This window comes from Xyrauchen texanus, chromosome 36, assembly GCF_025860055.1.
Source record: "Xyrauchen texanus isolate HMW12.3.18 chromosome 36, RBS_HiC_50CHRs, whole genome shotgun sequence".
NCBI lineage: Eukaryota > Metazoa > Chordata > Actinopteri > Cypriniformes > Catostomidae > Xyrauchen > Xyrauchen texanus.
Genome location: NC_068311.1, coordinates 16328451 through 16345951, shown reverse-complemented (window position 1 = coordinate 16345951; position 17501 = coordinate 16328451). Strand labels below are relative to the sequence as shown.

Below are 17501 nucleotides of genomic sequence, written 5' to 3'. Positions count from 1 at the left end.
ATGCCAAACAGCACTGAGGAAAAGAGCAACACTGTGCTATGCGCCAAAAAAATAAATAAATAAATTACACACCATCACCTTTACAAATTTGTTTCAGGATTTTACATGAGTAAAAGTAACTGTTATATTTTGACAAAATGTTTTAGTTTCATATGAAAGAATCTAAAGGTAGAATCTATTAGACCTAATTTTATATCAACAGAGGCAGTTGTGGTTAAAGTTTCAAGATGTGTTTCAGCTAGTATTTATTTTTCATAAATACATTAATTTATTATTATTATTACTATTATTTAAGACTAGCACACTGACCTAACCATGGTAATGAGGAGCATTTCCTTCTGTGTAATATGTGTATAAATATTTAATATTAGATAACAAACGGGATAATAATGGGCTCATATAAGTTAATATGCTCTTCAATTTTTAAAAGGGGAGAGAAAACTTCCTGTAGATTTTGACATCAACAACAAAAATAATTACATTTGATGCATGTCCTTGTACTGGAAAACCATGAACAAAACTATGCAACATAAAAGAAAATGCAACCCAGGGTACATTAAATACAGGTTATGTTTAATCTATGGCAGGTCGACACTTGATGTCCAATGTAAAATCTGTGCTGAAACAAAACCAGTTGAGAAGCACGGAGTTATAGGGACAGACAAGAGCAGTCTGGCCTCGTTGTTGTGCATCTACAGTATATGTTAATTGTTAATAATCATAGTACATTACTTCAAAAGCTCACACAGCTGATGTTATTTTTCATTAAGTAGTTAATTTAACATATAAACTAACATGCTTCAGTTATATAACATCTTGTAGTTACATGCTACTTTTTATCATGTTTATAATTCTGTTTATTATAATTCTGCTTATTTTATTTTCAAAAGGGAGACTTTTTTTTACACATACTTCAATAAAATAAATGGTTTCAAGTTTCAATTATAATAAAGTGTTTGCTCAAAAATAAACAAATAACCCTTCTGTTTTCACTGATAATAGTAATTGTGTAATGCCATATACCGTGTTATTTTTTGAGACTGTTATCATACCGTGAAAATCTCATACCGTTGCAACCCTATTCTAGTGTAGTAGTAGTAGTAGAAGCGGTTAATTAAGGTTATGGCTGCATCTGAAAACTTAGGCAGCTGACTTGCTGCCTAATCATTTAATGGCTTAACCAACAGTGTTTTTGAATGAATGTAAATCTTATGGAAACTGGGCCCAGAACAGTTTTAAAAGCACCTTATATTCATCCTACGTCTGTATGAAGGCAGCATTTTTTTTCTTCAGTTTTAAGGATTTAGCCTTAAGGGGCAGTCACACAACACTTTGTGCTCCATTCAATCCCATTCAAACAATTAGAACATTGGAGACTGGAAACACAAGCTCATGTGGAGAAATTTTGTATGACGCTGCGTACCAAAGTTCAAGTTTTTTTTAACTGTCTGATCCGTGGATCTGTACGACCACAAGACATGACCAATAGAAGATCAAAACCTCACACACACTGACTTCTTGGCTCAAAACAAAGAATAAATATATTGAAGTTGCATGTTTTATTCTTACAGGAAAGTGAGCAGACAATATATTTTAACTAAATACATGTATACGATTTCTTATTTGTGATGTATTATTTATTTCCGACCTTAGTGCATTCCTGTCAACCACAAGTAACATGAACACATGCCAAATGCATAAACACAAGCACAGTCTTCCAGATGCTAGCTAGCTGGCTATCCTGTAGCTATTTTCCGAGGAAAATAGGTGAAAATGTAGGCATTGATTGATACACAAAAAATTCTTCCTAACATACTCCTGTACATTTATTGAATATTTCATAATATACAGACATTTCCTGAAAGTGAAAATACTTAAAAGTTTGTTTTTATGCTTAACAAAACCCAGCTCCGGTTTATGCTCAGAGGTTGCACCATCTTGTAAATGACGTCAAATGATGAGTTCATCGATCAAAACAGAGTTCACAAGTCGGCTGTCCAACTACGAGCAACATTACATCAGAAGCACTCACACATGACATCATATCCTGGTCCATTGTGTTGTCTGAAAAAACCTGTGTGCTCAAAGCCTAGTGTGGACACCCCTTTAATGTAATTTTCAAATTCATTACCATTGTCAGCTGAGGGCAATTTTTTGCTACTGTTGTTTGATAAGCAGAAGAAGACGCACTCGATATCAACGCTATCTTTGGAGGGCAGTCTTTTGGAAAAAGGGGACATGTCCAGTTCAACAGCTCAGTCTCGGGAAAGTTCCAGAATAGCATAAATCGCTTACACCACTTTGAAATAAAATACAAGACTACATCTGCTGAAAATCACTTTAAATAATTTATCATGAAGAGTTGGTTTTTGTGGATTTCTAAGATTATTTTCTGTAAAATGCACTTTTAAGAGACACACGGAAGAGACTTTGTTGCGTCACAGGTGTCACTTTACCCACAGCTGATTGGTTCAGTATATGTTAGCAACCTGTTACCCAGAACAAAACCTCCAGCAGAGCAGGTTAGCCATGGAACGCAAGTTACTATGGCAATGAACACAAAAAGGCTGACGCTCTTTCATGGTACCTAAACCCCAGGGTTGACACAAACTAAAACTTACCTGGCTAGCCACCTAAACATGCTTCATGGTACAGGCCTCAGGTGCTGTGTGGGGTAGATGTCTAGTTACTATGGAATAAAACAACATCCAATTACCAGAATACACAAGGAAGCAGAACACACAAGGAACAGCAAGTCTTTCAAGTCAACAAGAGTGAAATGTGACCATTCAATCCCTCTTAACACACCCCATTTTGTTTAGATTAACATAAAAATTGGATTAACAGATGATTAATGAAACATTAAGTCCAGAATGCATTTATTGCAGTTAAATGCAATCTGCAATATAATATCAAAATCACAGAAGTTCCACTTTTCCTTGAATATAGATTGCATCCAACAAGGTAGAGATAGAGGCCTAAAAACTTAAATGCTTCTCTACAAAAAAAATTGGTATCCACATATTGCCTACAAAATGTGCCCGTCAGGTGTTTCTTTACATGCCTATGGACAACACCTGACTGTGCAAAGTGTTTTAGTATACTTGTTTAATACTTATAGAGAGCAAAGGGTAACTGCGCACAGGAAATTACTATGCACCAGCGTGCAATGAACTACAGTCCAGCATGACAAACTGCTGGCTGAATGCTTTTACAGAGTCACATGCAGAGTAGAATTACAAAGTCAGCTGTATTGAAAAATAAAGAAGCGAAATTGATTGTTAAGATTTCCATTGCCAGGTGAAACAGTTGTAAAATACATGTTACTAAAACAACCCACCAAATTAACTTGATTAATTGCACATTTTAGCTACATCGTGTGATGTTGAACAGCAAATTCCTCCACGATTTGTTGTTTTTATTTTTTCCGGTGCATAAATGCGAAGCTATAGCAAGAGCAACACTAGGATCCAAAATTGCGCATAGAGCCGTGTTATATAACTGCAGTACATTTTGGAAAAGCAAGCAGGGGGGTTACTGTCCTACTTTCCCCTCTGATTGTAAGCCCCCCTCCCAACACAGAGCTGGCGCGCACATGGAGGAAAAGGGGCGGGCTTTGTCCACGCGGAACTTACAAGAAGGCGTGGTTAGGGCGGACACGTCGACGAAGCGCTCGAGAAAGCCCCAGTCTTGGATGCATGCCGAGCGGGAGAGAAAACAATAATCCATAGACCTTAAACCGAAATAAATAAACTGTACTAAAGACCGCTTTAAGAGAGTTAAACAAAGCCTTGTATGCATACATCCCAATAAAATTATGAATGAACACGTCAATGTGATACTCCAGCACTGTCATTATGTAAAGCGCAACTAGCACTCGTACACTTACTTGTAAGCCACCGCCCTTGCAAGCAAGCAAGCAGGTATGTTTTCCTACATCGAGCCCCTGCCATCTGAACTAAAGTGTTTAAGCATGCACTATCCCACCAGTCAAAGCAGATAAATACACATTCTTTGCATTTTCATGCATGGATACTTGTCACTATCCGGGAAACAACAGTTTGATAAGTGGGCGTAAATACCACCATTTAACTATGCAGTTTGCAACGATCAGTTTAAATACGAATACATGAATTGCCACTTTTCACACTGATTCCTGATATCTCATAGCCTATGAAGACATCCCATGCAACATTATCTCAAAATAACTGCCTTCTACATTTCAGAACTACTTTGATAAATGATGGCAAGACGTTCTCTGCCAGTCGTGGAGGTCTGTGCCCCAACAGACCCAACATTTGTCCAGTTCTTACCACGTGCTTTCTGTTGTTGCTGGGCTTGCAATTCCAAAAACTTCGCAGCCTCTAACAGCGTCTCGATACTCATCTCTGTTTCGTTGTACGCTCGAGTCCAGAAGCAATGGCTGAAATTAATTAAGGAGGCTTTAACTAGCCAGATTTAAAAGCGTCTGCCCGGGATCCAACCTTCTCGCCTATAAAAAAAATAAATAAATAAAGGAAAGACGTGACGGGATCCCCCTTGAAGACACTCTTCCACGCACGTAGACGAGTCACAACAAGATGGCGGGTTGTGGTATTCAGTCAACATACCATACTCATTGTACAGACAGTTGGGCTCCGCCCCTACCTCCAAAACCCCGCCCAAACGCAAAGGTTTTTTCAAAACACGGATGTGGTCCGTTGTAAATATCCACATGTATTCGACAAATTACGTTGAAACACGAAATGAAACAACATCTGAAAATCGTCAAACATTAATATTATTGTATGTTTGTTTAAACGCCTGGCCGGAACGTTACATTTTTTTTATGTCACATCCACGTTTTACGCAATGCTGCTGTATAAGCCACGCCTCTGTATGATTAATAAAACATTAGATTAGATCAGCCAATAGGAAAGCAGAAACACAAGGCATGGCATATTCTCACGCGGGTGTCATACTGCGCGTATCGCACGCCAACTCAAAACGAAAATGCAACCTGCAGCTCAACTGTTTGTGATCCAGTCACTGTTCAAACAGACCTATCAATCTACAGTCATATTAAAGCGCCTGGTCACCATGATTTAAAGGGGTTCGAAACACAAATCAAATAATCAATGTGATATAAGAGATTTGTAAACAATATTATAATAGATATATATATATATATATATATATATATATATATATATATATATATATATATATATATATATATATATAACAGACCACTTTTTCTTAAAACACGGGGACTGTACTAGTATGAGGTGCCCCTAGAGACATTATTCAGAATTACCATGCACATACATGTACTTTTCCTCTCACATACACATATGAAACCAAATTCATTCACATACTATAGTGAAATGCTCACACACATACAAGTGAAATGCTTTTACAAACACAACTGAAACGCTCTCATACATACAACTGAAAATATTACGCTCACACACACAACTGAAATGCTCACACACACACACACAACTGAAATGCTCACACACACACACAACTGAAATGCTCTCACACACAACTGAAATGCTCTCACACACACAACTGAAATGCTCACACACACACACACACACAACTGAAATGCTCACACACACACACAACTGAAATGCTCTCACACACAACTGAAATGCTCTCACACACACAACTGAAATGCTCACACACACACACAACTGAAATGCTCACACACACACACACAAGTGAAATGCTCTCACACACAAGTGAAATGCTCTCACACACACAACTGAAATGCTCACACACACACGCAACTGAAACGCTCTCACACACGCAACTGAAACGCACTCACACACACAACTGAAACGCTCTCTCACACACACAAGTGAAATGCTCTCATACATACAACTAAAATGATTACACTCTCACACACACAACTGAAAAGCATTTCAGTATGTTGTATGCAAGCATTTCAGTATGTTGTATGCAAGCACTTCAGTTGAAACGGAAGCACATTTCAGTTGAAACGGAGGGTGGTTAAAGTACCCACTCCACTCCAGTTGGTGGCAGTAGTGCACCTCAAGACGAATAACTAGAAGCTGTTGGCGGTGGGCCGAGTCCGTCTATCTCTTTTAGTTTTTGATTTGATAGTTACCCAGCAGCTGTCTGGCTCATTTTTTTTATTTGTCTGTATGAATAATTCACAAAAAGATTACCGATTGTTTCCAACGCCAATTGTTGCACATTAAAGTATAAAAATAGATTTAATTTCGCTAGCTGATCGCAAACGTTGGCCGGAGTGACATCCAATCAACGCTTGTGTTGTTACCTTGTTGAATTGATTTGGCCAATCACGTTATTCGTTGAACCGGCGTCGCGTGACTCGCGTCAGTCTGAAGACAAATGAGTCTACAACCCAACCTGGAGAGACCGGTGTGTCTCAGCAAGACAACGTCAAGGTAAGATTTGTTTTACAATGATTATACACCCCTATATCTTAATGCTTTTCATATAAGTTGTATTTAAGACTGCAAGCTATACTTCGTCGTGAATATATGCGTTGTCGTTGATGAGAACAGTAGCCACGAAAGAATGTTGGTAGTGGAGCAGTAAAGCTAGGTCTAACGGTATGTTGCTTAGGCTAATCCAAATCATTCGGTACGTACACAATGAACTAAGCAAAGAGTATTCAAATACGGGATAATTACGGGTAAATATTTAAACGGGAAGACAGTAGGAAATAATTTGACAGGTATGTCAAGGTTGGATTGGTTTATAGCAAGCTACCTAGGCTACAAGTAAGCTAGACTAATTATCAGCTAAAAAGAGTGCAAAGCAAAACAAAGAAATTATTTCAAATCAACTTTACAGTGGTAGTCATGGAGTTGATCGTCACAGTTTATACAATGACACAATTCTGTGCATGGTAGCTTATGTGATTTAAAATTATCTAGTAATGTTTGCTTTCTGTGTTTATTTATCTGAATATAATTCAGTTGTTTCTCTAACACACAGACACGGACAACATCATATCTCTCCACACCCACATCAACAGCACCATGAATGGAGCAGGTCAAGATCACGGAGTTGCTTAGTATCCACATCACAGATGACCCATCTTGATCTATCGACACCACCAACAGAACCTGGCCAAGAAAGTCCAAAAACCTCTGCACTTCCTCCCACAGTTGAGGAAGGCTCATCTCCCACAAATCCATCCCCTTAACTTTCTATAGGGGAATCATAGAGAGCCTCTTACTTCCACCCCCACCCTCCAATAACCTAAGGGCAGCTGATTGACTCTTCCACAAATACACTGGTAGTTTACACTATGATGCTGCTACATTGGTTTATTTTTTTTATTTTTAAATTTGCTATGAACATTTGACCCCACTTACACACATATTGCACTGCCTTTTGCTACTTGTCATGTCATCCACTTGCACTGAAATACTATATTAATTAGGGATGAGTCACGATTTTCGAATATTCGATTAGTTGATTTTATTATAGAATATTGAATAGGATGTGCAGGATGATTGTCTTTAAAAATAACCACAACTAAAACATGGGGATTTAAGTTGCAATCCTAAATTCACATAATATTTTTATACATTTTATAAATATATTCTTAATATTTTTTATTTTTTTTGTTTCTATGTTTGAGCTTATATATCTCAATATTAATAACAGTCTGGTTAATTTTGAGTCTTGAAATGTAAACTCTCAAGGGTTGGCTTTCTAAATATATGTTGGTTATGTGTATATTCAGAATGACTTCTGAGCAGCAACCTTTTTATTTTGGGGATGTCATGAATGCATCACTTGCCAAAATTGGGGCTGACTAGTAAGGGGTTAAACGTACTATATAAATGAAACGTTTTATATAAAAATTATACATTTGATTCAAACCTTCACTGTGTTGTTAGCTGCATTGTCTATCTTCTTACGTGCTCTTCTTATGTGTTCTTTGTTGGTGAAGAGCATGTAGCATTCTCTGTGAAATCCAACATTAGCCGGCACATCTTGGACGTCTTCGGAATTTAAGTTAAATGCCAATACGGCTTTTTCAGCTACTGTACTCTCTGTGGTTTGCAGGTTCACCCATACATTTGTACATTGAACAATCTTTGCCCAACTTGTCTGGGAAAGGGGGGTTACAGGGCTTTTTACATTTGAGGCTAAATGGATAAAACACCTCATTTTTACCTCAGTATTACTGAACTACAGAACTAAATTTACATTTTTAATGATTTACAGCAAAATTGTAATTTCAAGAACGCAGCTTCCTGGTCATCTGTGTTCATTATTTACATTGGTTGTCAAGGAAACGGGAGGTTTTCTAACGTTATGATTAGTACTCCTGCTTATTTGCCGGTTTAAAAAAGTAAGAGTTTGTAAGGACATTTTGCGTCAAATGTGCAAACAACAAAGTTGGAAACAATGTCTGTAGTAGCCTACTTATACGATTTTATTACATGACCGCAGCAAAAAAAGACTTACACAGCTGTGAGGTAAGTATTAAATTCATAATTTCGAGGTCCGGCCCATCGCCTAAAATAGAAGTTCCGTGAAGAGGTCAGAGCTGTGCTTAATCATAAATAAAGCACAGCTGTCGGCCAATCAGTATAGAGGAGCGGAACTATCCGTAATAGTGCAATAACTAATGTTTACATATACAACTTTTGATTTTAAACATGTCTTAATACATGTTGAAATTAACATAAACCAAGATTGATAAATGTTGTAAAAGTATTGTTAGTTAATGTTAACAAAAGGAATCTTTTTGAAAAGTTTTACAAGCAAAGGCAGAACATCCTTCCAAAAATGTTGTATTGTATTTGTAAAAGTATTAAGCTATTGCCTATAAAAGGAAAAACTAGGTTTGGTTTGCTTAAATGTATGTTCTAAATATTAAATAGATTTTAAAATCACAAAAATATCTCAATCGAAAAAAAAAAAAGCCAAATTAATGGTTGACAAAGTGGCTGTCAGGTTATGCAATTTTATAAAATATTTATGTAACAGTTAAAAGGATGGGCAAGGAGGAGGCAGGAACCGGCTTAACAATCAATGCAAATTTAATGATATAAATGAACTTAAAACAACAAAACATAAGGACACATAGACACACATAAAGCACGGCCGTGTGTCTCTCTCCCTCTCTCGATCCAGTGTTTCTGGCCCCCCTTTATCTCGCGCTCCTGCTGATCATCTGATTCAGAGCCAGCCTTGCACCCTCACAGCGTGGCACAATTCACAATTGTGAATACTCGTCACAATTTAATATGAGATTAATATAAAAAAAAAAATATATATATATATATATTTTTCTATTGATCATAAGTCCAGGTAAAGAATATAAACAGCCGATCCATTCAGAGGTCTCTTTTCATTATTCTATAACATATGCCTGATTAGAAGAGCAGACAGAGCAAATGACCAAGCAGGAGTCAAAAAGACATATTAAAAAAAAATGTTTTATACAACTTAAAAAAATGGCACATCATAACTTTGATCAATGCATAATAAATCATCTGATTGTGTGGAGTTGTGTAACATGAGCAGCTTTACTAGTTCTATGGCTCACACAAGCGTGAACGATGTATGGTGGTGAATCTGTATTGGAAAGGTAGAAGAGAAGCTTTACAAGCTAAGCTCAATGGACAGCATATGCGGCATAATCTTAATTACCACAAAAATAATAGAAAAAAGCAAATATCTAGGTTACATTGTGGCACTTACAATGAAAGTAAATGGGCCAATTTTTGGAGGGTTTAAACACAAAATATTTGAAGCTTATCATTTTATACAAGCACTTACATTCATACTTCTATTAAAACGTGTGTATTTTTTGAGATGTAAAGTAGTTTAAATCAACGACGTTTTAGGGTTTGTTGACATTACATTACATTGTCATGGCAACAAAGTTTTAAAATTGGCTTTAACTTTATACAGAAAAGTTTACTAGGCAATTTTATCACACTTAAAACCTGTTAACATGCATATTGTTAATGTCCTGTGGTTTACCTCTTGAGTATTGTAATATTTAGCGGTTTGGCGCAATTCATCAAATGCATCACTGGAACCCTGATTTTTTAAAGAAAAGGACAGACAAGTCAAAAAATGTTTTTGTGGTAATCAATATTATGCCAAAGATGCTGTTGGTTGAGGCTTTATTGAACCCAGAATATTCCCTTAACAGAATCCATGTCAAGTGTAATTGGGCTTGGCTACCTACCGGAAGAGAGTTCTTCAAACATGTACATAGCTGGTTCATTATATGTTTATTTTGCCCCTCCACCCAATGCATCTCTACCACCACACCACTCTCCTCCACCTTCACATTCAACAGGCACTTGAAGAGAAAGATCTGGACTGTATCGGTGTTTTGAGGACCGCTAACAGCCGCTTTCTTCTCTTCGGTGTGTACTTGGCTGGTGGGGGATTCCATGGGGACGTCAATATCTTTCTCTCTGGGATGTGCTGCTCGTCTTTTTTCTTCCTATTGCTGTCAGGAGGGTCAGTGCTGCCCTCTGTTGCAGCTGCTGGAGCATCTGTGCTAGCTACAGATGGAGAGGTGGTGTCTGTGTTGCAGGCAGAGGTTGGTTGTGCTCTAGGGAGTTTGCGAAGTTGCCGGCCCTGTTCTCGTCTCTTCTGGCTAGTGTGGATCCAGGTGTTCTCCACCGCAGTTAGAAAGAGGCTAAGCTCTGCTTCTCCACAAGGTATACGCTTGTGAAGCACCTGAAGACAGTAACGCAGATAGAGACTGCATCACACTGGGATTGTAATCAAAAGCTCAGTTTTGAACAATATTCCAGGTTCATTTCAAGTTAAGCTCAATCAACAGCATTTGTGGCATAATCCTGATTACCACACTTACAATGGAAGTGAATGGGGCCAATCCATAGAAGTTAAAATACTAACTGTTTCAAAAGTACAGCCACAAGACATAAACAATATGTGTGTTAACATGATTTTAGTGTGAGAAAATTGCTTACTAAAAATGTTTGTGTAAAGTTCAAGCCGATTTAAACCCTAAAATGACTGTAAAAATACACAAATTAAACAACTGTACAGCTCCAGTAATGCAAGAGTTTTAAGAGAAGAATTAATGTAAGCGCTTTCATAAAATTATAAGCTTCACATTGCTGCCTTTAAACCCACAAAAGATTTGCTCCATTCACTTCCATTATCGAGGTATAACTTCCATGCAAACCTCGATTTTTTATTTTTGCTTTCAAAAGTATATTATATATATATATATATATATATATATATATATATATATATATATATATATATATATATATATATATATATACACACACACACTCACCTAAAGGATTATTAGGAACACCATACTAATACTGTGTTTGACCCCCTTTCGCCTTCAGAACTGCCTTAATTCTACGTGGCATTGATTCAACAAGGAGCTGAAAGCATTCTTTAGAAATGTTGGCCCATATTGATAGGATAGCATCTTGCAGTTGATGGAGATTTGTGGGATGCACGTCCAGGGCACGAAGCTCACGTTCCACCACATCCCAAAGATGCTCTATTGGGTTGAGATCTGGTGACTGTGGGGGCCATTTTAGTACAGTGAACTCATTGTCATGTTCAAGAAACCAATTTGAAATGATTCGAGCTTTGTGACATGGTGCATTATCCTGCTGGAAGTAGCCATCAGAGGATGGGTACATGGTGGCCATAAAGGGATGGACATGGTCAGAAACAATGCTCAGGTAGCCCGTGGCATTTAAACGATGCCCAATTGGCACTAAGGGGCCTAAAGTTTGCCAAGAAAACATCCCCACACCATTACACCACCACCACCAGCCTGCACAGTGGTAACAAGGCATGATGGATCCATGTTCTCATTCTGTTTACGCCAAATTCTGACTCTACCATCTGAATGTCTCAACAGAAATCGAGACTCATCAGACCAGGCAACATTTTTCCAGTCTTCAACTGTCCAATTTTGGTGAGCTCTTGCAAATTGTAGCCTCTTTTTCCTATTTGTAGTGGAGATGAGTGGTACCCGGTGGGGTCTTCTGCTGTTGTAGCCCATCCGCCTCAAGGTTGTGCGTGTTGTGGATTCACAAATGCTTTGCTGCATACCTCGGTTGTAACGAGTGGTTATTTCAGTCAAAGTTGCTCTTCTATCAGCTTGAATCAGTCGGCCCATTCTCCTCTGACCTCTAGCATCAACAAGGCATTTTCACCCACAGGACTGCCACATACTGGATGTTTTTCCCTTTTCACACCATTCTTTGTAAACCCTAGAAATGGTTGTGCGTGAAAATCCCAGTAACTGAGCAGACTGTGAAATACTCAGACCGGCCCGTCTGGCATCAACAACCATGCCACGCTCAAAATTGCTTAAATCACCTTTCTTTCCCATTCTGACATTCAGTTTGGAGTTCAGGAGATTGTCTTGACCAGGACCACACCCCTAAATGCATTGAAGCAACTGCCATGTGATTGGTTGATTAGATAATTGCATTAATGAGAAATTGAACAGGTGTTCCTAATAATCCTTTAGGTGAGTGTATATATATATATAATTTGTGCCACAAATTGTGTCAATTGAGCTAACTTGTATTTAACCCAGAATATTTATTTAAAGGGATAGTTCACCCAAAACTACAATTCTGTTATAATTTACTCAAGCTCACGTTGTTTCAAAACTACATGACTTCCTTTCTTACATGCAATGCAAAACGAGGTATTAGGTATAATGTTAGTCTCCGTCACCATTTACTTTCATTGTATGGAAAAAGAGGCAATGAATTAGAATGGTGACTGAGGCTATCCCTTTAAAGACCCCATCAAATCTCAATTTAATGCCCTGTGTTGACACATTTCCGATTGAAACAGGATGTTCAGGTGGGACATATCGAAGGACTTATCTTTAGTTACGCTTTAGTTGAGTCATAGCCATGAACCATGATTTGCTACTTAATAGTTGGTTGCAGAAGGAGGGACAGTCTCATCCTAGTGAGCATTTGATTGGACATACATCTGTGTATTGCAACATGAGTCAATATTGGTGTTTTTTGTCCACTATTCCAGAACACTGTATATTTTAAATAAGAGTGAATTTTGTCAACATTTAGGAGTGCAATAACATTTAGATGGTCTCAAAGCTATCACATCTAGACTAAAAACCACAAAACCTTCCCCTGGTTTAAATAGTATCCTATGTTATCTTTAAGTCACTTTGGACAAAAAGCATCTAATAATTTACAAAACAGAAATCCCTATCCTATTTTACCTGACAATGCCTGATAAAACATATGGAAACCAAATGTTTGATAATAAAGCAACTATCCCATTTCAATTCTCTTTTCTGCTTACTTTCAGGTCTGTCAGTATCTTTTCCAGCCAGGCAAAGACGCTCTCTGTGGGGCTGGTGTCTGTGCAGCCGATGCTGGGTGCATGGGCCTGTAGCGCCTCAATAGTGGGCCTCAATACAGTGAAGGTGAGGGGCTTACAAGCCTTCTCCAGCTTACGCTTCTTACAGGGGGGAGACTGAGAGAGATTTGGCAGGACATTAGTGTTTTGGAGTGATTACACCTCTCAAGTGTTGGAATACAGTAAGTAAGAATTCTGCACCATTTAGTAGACTTTAATATTTGAAAAAGGACTGCAAAAAATCTATGTGCTTGAAGAAATATTCCGGGTTCAATACAAGTTAAGCTCAATCAACAGCATTTATGGCATAATGTTGATTACCACAAAAACTAATATAGATCTATAATTTTATTATAGATATATATTTATAAAAGCACTTACGTTAATTCTGTTAAAACGTTTGTATTATTTGAGCTGTTCAATTTGTTGCTTTTACAAAGGTTTTAGGGTTCGTTGACATTACATCGTCACGGCTTATAAGTTTATATATAAAATGTATAGAATTGGTTAAAAGTTTACACAGAAAAGATAAGTAAGCAATGTTGTTACATTAAAATCATGTTCAGACGCATATAGTTTACATCATGTGGCTTTATTTTTTAAACGGTTTTGACCCCATTCACTTCCATTGTAAGTGCCTCAATCTAACCCACATTTTTACTTTTAAAGGAGGGATGAGAATACATTTTATATAGAATATTTTTTTTTGTGGTAATCAATGTTATGCCACAAATGCAGTCAATTGAGCTTAATTTGTATTGAACCCGAAATATTCCTTTATATCTCATGAACAGGTACCAGCAGAGGGCAGCAACACAATCAAAATCACTGCAGTAGAAAAACAGTCAACTGATCAATTTACCTTGAATTACTGAAACAATGCTGCATCTATTTGGGGTGCTTGTGGCACTCATATTGTCTGCAGTCACAGGCATTGCATATAGATCCAGAAGAACCAATGGACACTGGGTCACGACAACCAATACCACAATGACAACTTTTTGGTTTGACTAATTAACCACACCTCCACACTGCAAACCAGGTTTTGACTTTCATGACGTTTACAACTGGTAATAATTGGTAATATACCTGGTAATAACTCTCTCATGTGACATCATGTAAAAACAACCAAAATGCCCTCAAGCATTGCTTCAGTCACATGTCTCACTCCTCCCGTAATAAAGAATCTTTTGCACCAGATTAATGGACAACATGAGTCATCACAAGCCAAAGGACCCCTCTTTGATACAGAAAAACAAACTACACCCTGCATCTACTACAGGAATGTATCATATACATTCTGTTTTAATGAACAAAACACAAAATACAGCACAGACACATTTCCATTTTTCCTTCTGCTTTTGATTACACGGGTTTGTTCAACAATAGCAAGGGTTTGAGTGCCAGGAAAGACATACTAATAAAAAGTATACCGGAAATGCACTGTATGTTGCTTTGGATAGAAGCATCTGCCAATTAGATGGCTTTCAGACTATGCACCACCCATGTGGAATAGTAATCACAATAAAAGACAAAACCCACAGCTAATCTGCCGTCAATCACTGGTTCTTGCTCCACTCAACACACAATTGCTTCTGCTCTGTCCAGTAAACACCACAGGCCATCCATTAAAATCCTAGCTCTACTCTACATATACTGCCATACTTATAACAAATTTTTTTTATTTAGGGACAATCAACTATGTATATAGATATAGTGTCTGAATAACCCTGTGTTTAGGTTGTTGGCTCTGCTGTTTGTCTGAATTCATATCTCAGCAGCCAGTGTTGAAGTGATGGTTTCTGAGAATTCAACATTGAGGCGGGTCCCTTTGCGTTTAATCCTGCTCCGACACAAGAGGGTGCCATTTTCTAACAGCAAGGCAAAAATCCCATCTTGCACACTAACAAAACAATACAATCTATGAACAACAGCAGAATGACTTTAATTCATTAAAATATTAAAGAATATTGTGGTTGCTGTATTTCTGACAACAAAATACTGTGATTAATCATAATATGATATGATCAGACTAGGATTGTCTACTGTGTATTGTATCTGAGGTACATAGTAGGATGTTTTATAGATTGTCTGGTTATGAAGTGCAAAAACGAGGCATCAAACCATCTCTGCCCATTATGTCTAGTTGTGTTAAGCACATAATGGATGGACTGAGACACACAAATCCATACCCTCCCACTTAATTTCTATCAGTCTTAATCAGAGTAATGCACTGCTTTTAGCCCCTCTTCAACGTGAATTATAACCCCCTCACTCCTTACATTATTTATCCGAGACACATTTGCTCTAAGCATGTTGAGTAAAACATGCATCAAATGGCTTCTGCACTCAACACCATGCCTCATTTCAAAATGCGCAAAAATCACGAGCCATGAGATTTTTACCGCGGCGAGACTAAGCTGAACACAAGCAGTTGAGTGCCAGAATGATCCACGGTTATCTTAAGATGTTGACATCTGGGTTTATTCTGTCCGGCTTTACACTTCCCCCAGCACTACTTCCTGAAAGCACTGCAGCCTTGTGACCTTTGACCCCACACCTTCCGGCCCCACTGTAAATTCACTGGTTCAACATCCTTGTTTGCATTTTGTATTTCCTGTGTGTGTATATATATATATATACAGTGAGGAAAATAAGTATTTGAACACCCTGCTATTTTGCAAGTTCTCCCACTTGGAAATCATGGAGGGGTCTGAAATTGTCATCGTAGGTTCATGTCCACTGTGAGAGACATAATCTAAAAAAAAAAATCCAGAAATCACAATATATGATTTTTTAACTATTTATTTGTATGATACAGCTGCAAATAAGTATTTGAACACCTGTCTATCAGCTAGAATTCTGACCCTCAAAGACCTGTTAGTCTGCCTTTAAAATGTCCACATCCACTCCATTTATTATCCTAAATTAGATGCACCTGTTTGAGGTCGTTAGCTGCATAAAGACACCTGTCCACCCCATACAATCAGTAAGAATCCAACTACTAACATGGCCAAGACCAAAGAGCTGTCCAAAGACACTAGAGACAAAATTGTACACCTCCACAAGGCTGGAAAGGGCTACTGGGAAATTGCCAAGCAGCTTGGTGAAAAAAGGTCCACTGTTGGAGCAATCATTAGAAAATGGAAGAAGCTAAACATGACTGTCAATCTCCCTCGGACTGGGGCTCCATGCAAGATCTCACCTCGTGGGGTCTCAATGATCCTAAGAAAGGTGAGAAATCAGCCCAGAACTACACGGGAGGAGCTGGTCAATGACCTGAAAAGAGCTGGGACCACCGTTTCCAAGGTTACTGTTGGTAATACACTAAGACGTCATGGTTTGAAATCATGCATGGCACGGAAGGTTCCCCTGCTTAAACCAGCACATGTCAAGGCCCGTCTTAAGACCATTTGGATGATCCAGAGGAGTCATGGGTGAAAGTCATGTGGTCAGATGAGACAAAAATAGAACTTTTTGGTCATAATTCCACTAACCGTGTTTGGAGGAAGAAGAATGATGAGTACCATCCCAAGAACACCATCCCTACTGTGAAGCATGGGGGTGGTAGCATCATGCTTTGGGGGTGTTTTTCTGCACATGGGACAGGGCGACTGCACTGTATTAAGGAGAGGATGACCGGGGCCATGTATTGCGAGATTTTGGGGAACAACCTCCTTCTCTCAGTTAGAGCATTGTAGATGGGTCGAGGCTGGGTCTTCCAACATGACAATGACCCGAAGCACACAACCAGGATAACCAAGGAGTGGCTCTATAAGAAGCATATCAAGGTTCTGGCGTGGCCTAGCCAGTCTCCAGACCTAAACCCAATAGAGAATCTTTGGAGGGAGCTCAAACTCCGTGTTTCTCAGCGACAGCCCAGAAACCTGACTGATCTAGAGAAGATCTGTGTGGAGGAGTGGGCCAAAATCCCTCCTGCAGTGTGTGCAAACCTGGTGAAAAACTACAGGAAACGTTTGATCTCTGTAATTGCAAACAAAGGCTACTGTACCAAATATTAACACTGATCTTCTCAGGTGTTCAAATACTTATTTGCAGCTGTATCATACAAATAAATAGTTAAAAAATCATATATTGTGATTTCTGGATTTTTGTTTTTAGAT

At 38.2% G+C, this 17501-nt stretch overlaps 1 protein-coding gene and 1 pseudogene across 3 annotated transcripts in view; both read right to left on the bottom strand.

Moving 5' to 3' along the window:
• The window catches only part of LOC127629859 (max-binding protein MNT-like), a 35015-nt gene extending 30427 nt beyond the window's left edge, over positions 1-4588 (bottom strand). For 2 of the 3 annotated variants that reach the window (XM_052107136.1, XM_052107137.1), the window contains exon 1: positions 4314-4588. In XM_052107136.1, the coding sequence (XP_051963096.1) occupies positions 4314-4386 (73 nt within the window). In that variant the 5' untranslated portion in view covers positions 4387-4588. Of the gene's footprint in view, positions 1-2621; positions 2690-4313 lie in introns of all 3 variants that reach the window. The other variant, XM_052107138.1, reaches the window with a different exon arrangement.
• A 4390-nt stretch (positions 4589-8978) lies between these two features.
• Positions 8979-17501, bottom strand: part of LOC127629860 (RNA N6-adenosine-methyltransferase mettl16-like) — a 42934-nt pseudogene continuing 34411 nt past the window's right edge.